The sequence below is a fragment of the Mesoplodon bidens genome, assembly GCF_964165515.1.
Source record: "Mesoplodon bidens genome assembly, chromosome: 11".
Classification (NCBI taxonomy): Eukaryota; Metazoa; Chordata; class Mammalia; order Artiodactyla; family Ziphiidae; genus Mesoplodon; species Mesoplodon bidens.
Window position 1 is genome coordinate 16,214,090 of NC_138167.1, and position 12,722 is coordinate 16,226,811.

Below are 12,722 nucleotides of genomic sequence, written 5' to 3' on the forward strand. Positions count from 1 at the left end.
AGACACCTATTATGCAAAGTAGTCTTGACTTTCATCATCTTTAAAAATGTTGTCACTTAGAAGACCTGTCTTGTAATGAATTGGCACTTTACTATTCCATATGGGACATCCGGTATCCAGACACATCATATTAGAATTGCACCCAAATATCAAACAAAAGAGTATATTTGATTTTTTGAATGCTAAAGGAACCTGTAGACAGATTTTTATTTTTCAAATTTTTCCCCATTTTTATTTTTTATTTTATTTATTTTTAAACTTTTTATGTTATATTGGAGTATATCAATTAACAACATTGTAATAGCTTCAGGATCACAGCAAAGTGACTCAGCCACACATATACATGTATCCATTCTCCCCCAGACTCCCCTCCCAACCAGACTGCCACATAACATTGAGCAGAGTTTCCTGTACTATATAGTACAGTATAGTATAGTAGGTCCTTGTGTAGACAAATATTTAAAATTGCCTTGCAGTCTTTTCTATGTGGAATTGTTTTATCACTTTGGATAATCTGTTGTATTTGTATTTTTAAAGAAAAATATGCAAACAACTTAATTGAGTAAGCAAATGTAAATTATTCTCAGAAGTAAAGCTTAATTTTTGAACTTTTACATACAAGTAATTTGTAAATTCTGAGAAATTATTAACATAATCTTTAAACTACAGGCATGCAGAGGAGATTCTTAGGATAAGTAGTTAATTTTCTTCTATTTGCCTGGGACAATGACCTAAGAAGGTAGTTAATCATCATTGGACTGTAAAAAAAAATAACCAGCCAACTATTTAACAAGAGACTATAACAACAGATAAAGGGATGGACCTGTGGCCATTGCTGTAGGATCCTAAGTCCAGGTAAGAACCTTTGAGATTCTCGAATTTCAATGTTTCCTGTATGTGAGAAACTTCCAGAAATTTCAAGGGGAAAAATTGTTTTGATGGACATGATAAATATTACATATTTTATGTTATGTGTCTTCTACACCCTTATGTTCTAAACCTTTAAAACTTATTAATTATCCCTTCTAGAGGTAGCTGAGCCTCAGGTTGATGTTTTTAAAAATAAAATACAGAAAATCAGACATTTATAATTTAAAAATAAAGACTGAAGTCCCATTCTTTTTACTTTCTATTCAAGTGGAACTTCAAGTCTGAAAAAATAATGTGGGTTGGAGAGTTAGTTGGCAAACATCAAGAAATGCGATGTGCCTCATAGCCACTTACCTCAACTTTCCTTGTTTCAACTCAAATTTGACTCAAGGGGAGGTCAAAAGAAGAGGTTTAGTAGATGATTTTATCTCTGATTAAATGAGAAAAAAATTCTGCTCAGCACAGTTCCTGGCACAAACTAAGGACTCAAAAATATTAGTTCCCTTCTCCAACTCAGGAAGGTGGCTACCCTTATAATTATTATTAATATTATTTAATTAAAAAGTATTAAATTATTTACAGACCCATAAAAGGTTTAAGAAGTTAGTAAATGTTGTTTTCCCTTTTTCCCTCCTTAGTAGCACAGGTATTGTACATGGTAGATCACTTGGATTGCACTGCTTTTCTATGATCACCCAAATAGGAAAAGCTTGCACAGATAAGCAGATGCTGGTGAGATTCTTCCCTCTGCTCCACCCCAATCAAAAGGGAGCAGAACTGGACTGTACTATTATTCAAGGAAGAGGTGCAATGCTACATCTGAATGCCTGTCTTACAGAACATCGTGGTTTATGTTATAAACTTATTGCATCCCCAAAATTCATTTACATGTTAGCTGTTTAGAACTCTGAGAAAAAAAAGATGTCCAGAGAAAAATTTATTAAATGTCTTCAAGTCAGGCTTAAAATGCCATGGTGATGTGGAAAATATGGTGTTTAGAGTCAACCCTGAATTGATATTTCAACCTTTTAATTATTATGTAGTGATTTGTTATAATTTCATCTTTTTCAGAAATAAGGTAAAAGTGCCTACATTTCCAACTTTTAATCTGGATACTTTTCCCCAATATGTAGGAGAGAGGTGTGGACTAGCAGTCTGTTTGGGAAAGTAGTAGAAATACAGGGAAAAGGAATGACTACATTACAAGGGATATTGTCCAGTGGAGCAGCAGTGTGGGAAAGGTGATTTCAACTGGGAGTAACAACGGGAAAATATCTAAGAGGGGTGAGTTGGGGTAGAATTACAAACAAGAGATGAAGAAGAACATTACAGGTTAAGAAGAAACGTACAGGTGGGCAGAGACCTTTCTTCTGGGAACAGTGGTTCCATAGGGTGGAAAGTGTTTATGGGTGTATTGAAACTAAAAACAAAGGCTGGTTTTAGTTTAGGAAGAATATCACATACTATACGTGAGTTTTATTTTGTGTGGTACAAGAGACCTCTGAAAGATTCTAAGGATGGATGTGATATGCATAGGAAAGGGAGAAGGCTGGGAGACAGGACAATAATTTAATCAACTGCAATCAACAAGGATAGGAGTGGTGAGATCATAGCATTCAGGAATGTTTGTTGAGTAGCCAAACCAACCAAACAAACAAAAAACTAAAGCTAAAGGGTGACTATCCACCTTTCAAATAATTCAGAGGATGAAGTGGTAAAAATGATTTCCTAACATTTAAGTCCTGAACAAAGATACAGAAAGAGGTGTTCATGTAAAAATGACATAAAATTTATCAAAAGACTGCCTGTGACTTTGGGACCGTACTACTGATTCCCTCCTCACTCCACTTCACTCAGTAACTGAAGAGGTCCAGGTATATATGGACCACATGCCAGAAGTATAGAATAACTAGGATTCACTTAGATGTACATGGGTGTGGGTTTCTGCATTCATGTGTATGTTTATATACATTCATATACACACAAGTGATAATATCTTCAGATATTTATCATTTCTGTATTTGTACATTAGCCATTTAATATGCATTATGTATATTGATGGACTTTATATATATATATAAATTCTTGTTGCATGAATTAATGAATAGAATATACAATTGATCCTCATCATTTGTGGATTCTGTATTTGTGAATTTTCCTACTCACTAAAATGGATTTGTAACCCTCAAATCAATACTGCTGCTCTTTCATGGTCATTCACATACCTGCAGAGAGTGGCAAAAAATTTGAGTTCTCCCACATGAACGTTCTCAGCTGAGGTTGGACAAAACATAAGATATGGCTCTGCTTTCTTGTTTTTGCTCTCGTAATAGAAACAAGTGACCTTTTCACAGTCTACTTAGAGCCATTTTTTTCATTTGTGTGTTTTTTGTAGGTGATTTTGCTATTAAAATGACTCTCAAGCATAATGCTGAAGTGCTGTCTAGTGTTCCTAAGTTCAAGAAAGCTGTGATGTGCCTGATGGAAAAGATACATGAATTACATAAGCTTCCTTCAGGCTTGAGCTGCAAAGTGTTATTGTCCACAGATTCAATGTTAGTGATCAATAATACAAATTAAATAAGGTGTCTGAAAGGAAGGAAACATAAAACGAGGTTATGTATTCATTGGTTGACAAAAATGTTGTGACCACAGACAAACAGGAACCAAACCCTGTATTTCCCCTAGGAGCAATGTTTAGTAATTGCTAATTCAGCATTTGCAAGAACTTTATAGAACACAACTACTGCAAATAATGAGAATCAACTGTATATAGAACATGTATTAAATATACTGTATAATTAGTGCCCTATTAATAATAATATATCTATGTTTATGCTTGTTTCTGTACATAAATAGGTATTTTTTTGCTACATAAATATGTATTATGCACATATGAATAAATAAGAATACATTTTCTAAACCTCAGTGAAGAACACACTATTCTACAAAAAAGAGCAAATCTAAGAAATAAGTTGATTCATTTTACTAGTCTTTAAGATAGGGGCTTAATAACTCACAAAAATTTAATCCCTCTTACATTTGACCTCAAAACTCCACTTGTAGGAATTTTATCCTACAGAAATGATCACACATAAATCAAAAGACATATTAAGAAATTTTTCTAATATGAAATAATTGGATGCAACCTAATCTAAATTAGATCTTACCTAGGCATAAAACTAGGTAGATAAACTATAGACAATGGAATACCCTACAACCATAAGAAAACTGAGTAAGCCATATTAATATAAAGTTAAGTATATAAAGCAGAGCAAAAAGGCAGATAACTGTAATAACGGTATGCTGCCATTTGTGTTAAAAAAGGAAAATATTGTGTATTTAATTAAAAATGCATATCATATTTCTGGACAAGATTCATTGAAAACTAATAATACTCTTCCTCAGAAAGAGAAACTGGATGAGGGTTAAAGGGAGAATTTTTCCTATATGTCATTTTTGATGTTTTGTGCTTTCAACTTCAAATATACTCTCTCTTCAAAAATAAATAAACAAAATTAAAATAAAGTGGAATCATGGTGATGGTAAGTTCAAGCACGGCCATAGTCCCTCTGCCAGGTACTTAGAATACACTAAGCTCTTTTTAACAAATCCAAACTTTCTCTGCTTTTTGAGCCTGGTTCCAGAGGTATTAATATTTTCTCTCTGAAACCTTTTTAGGCCACTCTAATGATAATTAATTACATTATTTTTCTATTCATTTTGACTATCTACTATATGCAAGGTACTGTTTGGCATTTTGTAAAACCAGAAAGATGAATTAAACACTTATTTGCCTTCCTAAACCTTATAATGTAGTTATACAGAAAATATAACAAAATTTTATTTCTAATAGGTAATTGCTAATAATTTATTTAATCCAATCTAGTGTGTGATTCTATATTACCTTATTTATTTGTTGTTTTAAGTTCCCCTCCATAAATTTATCTTCCCAAATTACAATCTCGCTAAAGCTAGAAATTTGTATACATGTGAGTGTGTGTGTGAGTGTGTGTTTCCTTTTGTGTCCCGGTGCTCAGGACATGGTAGGTCCTGAATGAATATTTGTGGAATTATTGATTGATTGATGTTGACCTTGAGGCTTTTCTCATTTCTGAATTGTTAAAGTGAAATAAATTATAACTTTCCTCTCCAAAAAGGTGATCATTTTGAATGAAACATCGACAAAAATTGAAAACATTCACATGATATCTGCAGTTCAATGATGGACCAGAATCAACATTTGAGTAAGACAGCAGAGGCACAACATTCTGAGAAAAGGAAAACTAGAAACTACTGCAATGGATTCAAGGTGGAATGCGTTTCATGTTTTCAAACTAAAATAAGTAAAGGGAGAATTTTGATTTAAAGAAAAGGCAGCCAGTTTTTTAAAAGAACATTATATTTCAAATTAGAGTTTTCAACTGAAGCATACATTAAAATATTAACACAATGATATACATCTTGATATAAATCAATCTTTAAATCTGAATAAAAGGTCTTTGGTGACATTTCTAGTTAAGAATTTATTAATGTTGAAAATTAGGAAGACTTTGATATCTTCTCTTTGATTCTTGATGGACAAAAAGATACTTATAAATGTGATTAAAATAAAGCAGTCTCTGTGTAATGGATAGTATGTTAAAAAAATTCTTACATTTGACCTATAACAGAGAAGATTTATCAGTCTTGTGAATCACTTTGTGGTCTTGACCTATTTAATTTTTTTTTTAAAGAACAGCATTTGTTATTCTATTAACTTAAATGATATAGTCTGAAGGGAACTAAAAGACCTGGCCCAAAGACCTAGTTGATGACTTAGGAAAGTCATTTAATTTTTCCATATGCAAGTGGGTAAAAGTGATAATCCTGTCTCTTGCTTTTGTCACAAAATGGTGAGACAGTGAATGATATAGACTGTATTGCGATTTTCACAGACATTAAAAAGCAATCCTTGAGCACGGAATCAAGGAAACCAAGACTCAAGGAAGTTGAGAAGTTTGTGTGAAATCATCTAGGTTGTAAATGGAAAACTCTTAAAACTAAATCAAAGCCTTTAAACCCCCCATAGAGAAGACTAGAGGAAATCAAAAAACCAATCAGGGCTGACTTTGATCAATATTTAAAATGTTTTCCTCAAAGTTATAGTCTTACCTAGCTGAATAAAGACCAGAGATCAGATTCAATTGCAATCATGTTATATAAAGTCTGTTTTAACTTTGTCCTGGGAACATGAAGTCTGTTTGTTTTTCAGAGATTATTGGTAAAATCAGTTCTGATGAAATATTTAAGTAATATTTAAACAGAAAAGCAGTCACCAGGAGAAAGTACTGGCTAATGCAACTGGACCACATTCTACTGCCTAGGGGTAGTAAGTTGTTCTGGCTTATTTCCCTTTTAAACATGGAGGGTTACAGTGATTCATTTGCACAGGCATTCAAGGTGACAACAAACTAGCTGAAGCAAATAAAATTGCCTGGGTAGTCTCTTGCAGCATATTTGGAGAAAAGCTTCGAGTTAGCAAGTTGTCAGTGTGTATAAAGTATGTGAATTGCAGCCCAATAGTAAAGAACAGAGGAGCAATAACAGTAATAGTATATTGAGCACTTACTAAATGCAAGACACTGCTCTAGTATTTTAGTTCTATGAATGGATTTATTCCTTACCACAATTCAGTCAGCCATATGCTATTATCTCCCTTTGACACATGAAGAAAAACTTAGAGGGTGAATGACTTTCTCTAGGTCCCTAGGCTGAAAAGTGGTAGAGCCAAGGTCTGAAATTAGGCAGTCTGATTGCAAATCCCATGAGCTCAATTGTACTCCATGTTGCTAAAGTACCTGTGGGTTTCCATAATATTAGTACCCTCAAGATGTTCTGGTAAGCACAGATTTGTAAGTGGGCTATTTAATAATCTTCCTCATTCTGTACTTCTAAAAATTCCCCTTTATACCGAATAATTGAGTTTCAAGCAAGCATATTTGCCTGCACACACACAAATACACATTGTAACTGATGTGGGTATACAGACTCATCAGGTAAAAATGTGTAAAAGTTCAAATAGATAATAATTTAGAATAACAACAGCATAGTTTGATTCTTTCTTACCCCTTTCCCTCAATTTTTGAACTGAACCAAGTAGGTTATATAAACCCTGCCAGTACATTGTTCATGTTTACACTTGTCATTTCTGTGCTTCAGATTTCTTGTACCGCTGTGTTGTAATGAAAATTCTTTAAAAACACAAAAGTAGTGCATCATCGTCAAAAAACAAATAATAGGGCAAAAGTAAAAGGTCTCCCATTCTACCTTCATTCCCACTCCCTTTCCAGAAATCATTAGGATAACCATCCCATTTGTAACCACCAACAGTATCCCTACCCCACAGTTTTCCTCTGGCTAACCTTCTGGCCTTTTTTTTTTTTAAGGATGATAACTCTTAAAGTGTACCCTTAGTTCATTAATAGACAACATCACTCTTTTTTTTTTTTTAAGATGTTGAGGGTAGGAGTTTATTAATTAATTAATTTATTTTTGCTGTGTTGGGTTTTCATTTCTGTGTGAGGGCTTTCTCTAGTTGTGGCAAGTGGGGGCCACTCTTCATCGCGGTACACGGGTCTCTCATTATCACGGCCTCTCTTGTTGCGGAGCACAGGCTCCAGACACGCAGGCTCAGTAGTTGTGGCTCACGGGCCTAGTTGCTCCGCAGCATGTGGGATCCTCCCAGACCAGGGCTCGAACCCGTGTCCCCTGCATTAGCAGGCAGATTCTCAACCACTGCGCCACCAGGGAAGCCCCTGGCCTATTAGACTTTTTGCTATTTCTCAAGATGTGAAGTGCACTTCTGACTTGGAGAAGCTTGCACTTGCTCTTTCCTCATCTGAAATGTCTGACTCCCAGATATCTTGCTCTTTCATCTCATTCAAATCTCTATTTAAACATTACCTCATCCCTGACCACCCCATATAAAATAGCATTTCCTATCCATAACTCTTGAACCAAATTTGATTTTACTTCATAGCGTTTATCACCTCCTGACACTGAAATACAAATGCACACATATGTATAGGTGTGTATGTATATGTATGTCTTTAATAAAACAAAACAAATTTATCACAGTTCTGTAATAATTATACAATTCTGAAGTTGAGAAGTCTGAAATAGGTCTCCCTGAGCTAAAATCAAGATGGTGGCAGAGCTGTATCCTTTCTGGAGACTCTAAAAGACAATTCATTTCCTTGTCTTTTCCAACTTCTGGAAATTTCCCAAAGTTCTTGACTAATAGCTCTCTTCCATATTCAAAGCTAGTGATGGTCAGTCAAGTATTTTTCACATTGACATTGACTTTTCTGCTCCCTTTTCCACATTTAAAGGACCCTTAGGATTACACTGAGTTAACCAGGATAATATAGGATAACCTTTTCAAGGTCATCTGATTGGCAGCCTTAACTCCACTTGCAACCTTAAGACCCCCTTGCTGGGCTACCTAATATATTCATAGGTAGGCAGAGTAATGGCATGCAAAGATGTCCAGGTCCTAATCTCGAAAACCTATAAATATATATATTTTTTTCCTAGAGGAAGTCATTTGCCCTCTTTGCATCTAAGTTTTTTCACCTGTGAAAGGGAAATAATAGCATCTGACTGACAGAATTATGGTAAGGAATAAATCCACTAACAGAAGTAAAACACTAGAACAGTGTATGGTATATAGTAAGTGCTCAATAAATGCTAGCTACTATTATTTTTATTGCTTCTCTGGTCTTTATTATTGGGCAGCAATTACCATACTTTATACACAATGTCAGCTTGCTAACTCGAAACTTCTCCACATACGCTGCAAAGGACAATGCAGGCAATCTTACTTGCTTTGGCCAGATTGTTGTCATCTTGCTGTACATGTGAGAATGAAATCACTGTCCAGCACATTGAGATGTAAAGTTGGGTGGCTGATTTGAGATCATTCTTCTTTTTTTATGTAGCTGGTTTTCGCTATGAAATTCCTTAATACAGTATTTGTACATCCCATATATTTTGGTATTTTGTGATTTCATTTTTGTTTGTCTTGAGCTATTTTCTAAATTCCTTTTTGAGTTCTTGGACCTATTGTTGTTCAAGAGGGTGTTGCCTAATTTTTACATGTTTGTGAATTCTCCAGTTTTTCTCCTGCTATTGATTTCTAGTTTCATTCCATTGTGGGTAGAAAAGATACTTGCGATGATATCAATCTTCTTAGATTTGTTAAAACTTATTTTGTGGCCTAACATGTGATATATCTTGGAGAAAGATATGTATACATTTAAAAGGAATGTGTATTTCACTGTCGTTGGATGGAATGTTTTTTGTATGTCTTTTAGGTCAATTTGGTCTATAGTGGTGTTTGAATTATCCATTTCCTTATTATTTCTATCCACTATTTAAAATAAGGTATTAAAATCTTCCACTATTATGGTATTGCTCTTTATTTCTCCCTTCTGTTGTGTCAATGTTTGCTTTATATAGTTAGGTACTCTAATGTTGGGGATAGAAAGATAGGTAGATAGATAAATAGATAGACAGATAGGGATAGAGATACTTATTAAATCTTCCTGGTCAGTGGACCCTTTTATCATTATATAATGTCCTTTTTGTCTCTTGTGACATTTTTTACTTAAAGTCTATTTTGTTTGATAGAAATACAACCACCCCTGCTCTCTTTTGGTTACCAATTGTGTGGAATATCTTTTCCCATCACTTCATTTTCAGTCTTTGTGTGTCTTTAGATCTAAAGTGAGTTTCTTATACGTAAGTCATAGTTGAGTCTTGTTTCTTTTTAATTTTTATTTTTTTAATTGAAGTATAGTTGACTTACAATACTATATTAGTTTTAGGTATATAGTCTCTATATACCTGAGATTCAGTATTTTTACAGATTATACTACACTAGAACTTATTACAAGATAATGGCTATTATTCTCTGTGCTATACCTTATATCTTTGGTGCTTATCTATTTTATACATAGCAGTTTGTATATCTTAATCCCATACCCCTAATGTGCCTCTCCTGCTTTCCCCCTCCCTACTGGTAACCACTAGTTTGTTTTCTATATCTGTGAATCTGTTTCTGTTTTGCTATATACATTTGTTTGTATTATTTTTTAGATTCCACATATAAGTGATATCATATGGTATTTGTCTTTCTCTGTCTGACTTATTTCACCAAGCGTATTTTCTAGGTCCATACACATTGCTCTAAATGGCAGATTTTCACTCTGTTTTATGGCTGAGTAATATTCGTATGTGTGTGTGTATACCCACTACATCTTCTTTATCTGTTCATCTGTTGATGGACTCTTGGGTTGTTTCAATATCTTGGCTATTGTAAATAGCACTACTATGAACATTGGGTGTATATATCTTTTTGAATTAGTGTTTTTGAGGTTTCTAGATATGTACTCAGGAGTGGAATTGCTGGATCATATGTTAATTCTATTTTTAGTTTTTTGAGGAATCTCCATACTGTTTAGTTTTTGAGGTACCTCCATATTGCAAGTGGCTGCACCAATTTACATTCCCACTGACAGTGTACAGTGTTCCCTTTTTTCCACATCCTCACTGACATTTATTACTTGTAGACCTTTTGATGATGGCCATTCTGACAGGTGTGAGGTGATATCTCATTGTTGTTTGGATTTGCATTTATCTAATAGTTAGTGATGTTAAGTATCTTTTCATGTGTCTGTTGGCCATCTGTATGTCTTCTTTAGAAAAATGTCTATTCAGGTCTTCTGCCAATTATTTAATTATTTTTTATATTGAGTTGCATGGGCTGTTCATATATTTTGGATATTAACCCCTTGCCAGTCATATTATTTGCAAATATTAACTCCAATTACAAAGGTTGTCTTTTTCTTTTAATCCATGGTTTCCTTTATGTACAGAAGGATTTAAGTTTAATTAGGGCTCATTTGTTTATTTTTGCTTTAATTTTTTTGCCTTAGGAGACAGAACCAAAAAAAGAAAAATGTTGCTACAATTTATAATATGTCAAACAGTGTTCTGTCTATGTTCTCTTCTGGGTGTTTTATGGTTTCAGTTCTTACACTCAGCTCTTTAATCCATTTTAATTTTTTTTGTGTATGGTGTGAGGAAGTGCTCTCATCTCATTGTTTTGCATGTAACTGTACATTTTTCCCAGCACCACTTGTTAAAGAGACTGTCTTTCCTCTATTGTGTATTCTTACATCCTTTGTTGAAGATTAATTGACCATAGATGTGTGGGTTTATTTCTGGACTCTCTATTCTGTTTCATTGATGTATGTGTCTGTTTTTGTGCCAGTACCAGGTTGTTTTGGTTACTGTAGCTTTATAGTATTGTCTAAAATCTGGGAGAGTGAAACCTTCTGCTTTGTTCTTTTTTCTCTAGATTGCTTTGGCAAATCAGGGTCTTTTGTGGTTCCATATGAATTTTAGGATTGCCTGTTCTAGTTTCATAAAAGTGTCATGGGTATTTTGATAAAGATTACATTAAATCTACAGATTCTTTGGGTAGTATGGAAATTTTAAGAATATCAATTCTTCTAATCCAAGAGCACAAGATATCTTTTCATTTCTTTGTATCATCTTCAATTTTATCAGTGTTTTAAAGTTTTCAAAGTATAGTTGTTTCACCTCCTTGGTTAAGTTTATTCTTGGGTATTTTATTCTTTTTGATGGAATTTTTTAAACTTTCTCTTTCTGATAGTTCATTATTAGATATAGAAAAACAACAGATTTCTGTATGTTAATCTTGTATCCTGACACTTTGCTGAATTCATTTTTTAGTTCTAACAGTTTTTGGGTGAAGGTTTTAGGGTTTTCTATATAAAGTATTATGCAAATAGTGACAGTTTTAATTTTCCCTTCCAACTTGTATGGCTTTGGTTTCTTTTTCTTGTCTGATTGCTGTGGCTAGGACTTCCAATACTATGTTAAATAGAAGTGGCAAGAGTAGGCATCCTTGTCTTTCTCCTGAATTTAGAGGAAAAGCTTTCACCTTTTCACCACTAAGCCTGATGTTAACTGTGGGTTTGTCATAGATGGACTTTATTATGTTGAGATATGGTCCCTTTATATACATTTTAATGAGAGTTTTTATCATGAATGGATTTCAAATTAAACTGTAAGGGAAGAAATAAAAAGAAGAAAAAATGTACAGAGAAGAACTACAAAAACAACTGGAAAACAAGTAATAAAATGGCAATAAGTACATACCTATCAATAATTACTTTAAATGTTCATGGACTAAATGGTCCAATCAAAAGACATAGGGTGGCTTACTGGATGAAAAAAAAAAGACCCTTCTATATGCTGCTTACAAGCAACTCACTTCAAAGCTAAAGACACACACAGACTGAAAAGTGAGGGGAAGGAAAAAGATATTTCATTCAAACAAAAACAACAAGAAAGCAGGGGTAGCAATACAAAATAGACTTTAAAAGAAAGACTATAACAAAGGCAAACAAGGGCATTATGTAATGATAAAGGGATCAATACAAGAAGAGGATTTATACTCATTAACATATATGCACTCAATTCAGGAGCATCTAAATATATAAAGCAAATATTAACAGACATAAAGGGAGAAATTGGCAATAATACAATAGTAGTAGGGGATTTTAACACCCCACTTACATCAATGAACAGATCATTCAGACACAAAATCAATAAGGCGACAGTGGTCTTAAATGACACTATAGACCAGTTAGACTTAATAGATATTTATAGGACATTACATCCCAAAACAACAGGATTCACATTCTTTTCAAGTGCACGTAGAATGTTCTCCAGGATAGATCACATGCTAGGACACAAAATAATTCTGAACAAATTTA

The 12,722-nt window shown here is 33.8% G+C and overlaps 1 protein-coding gene across 1 annotated transcript in view; it reads left to right on the forward strand.

Moving 5' to 3' along the window:
* Positions 1-834: 834 nt before the first annotated feature.
* The window catches only part of LOC308625589 (solute carrier organic anion transporter family member 1B3-like), a 68,401-nt gene continuing 56,513 nt past the window's right edge, over positions 835-12,722 (forward strand). The window contains exons 1-2 of the mRNA XM_081249970.1: positions 835-855; positions 5,031-5,182. Coding sequence (XP_081106096.1) covers positions 5,093-5,182 — 90 coding nt within the window. The 5' untranslated portion in view covers positions 835-855; positions 5,031-5,092. The remainder of the gene's footprint in view (positions 856-5,030; positions 5,183-12,722) is intronic.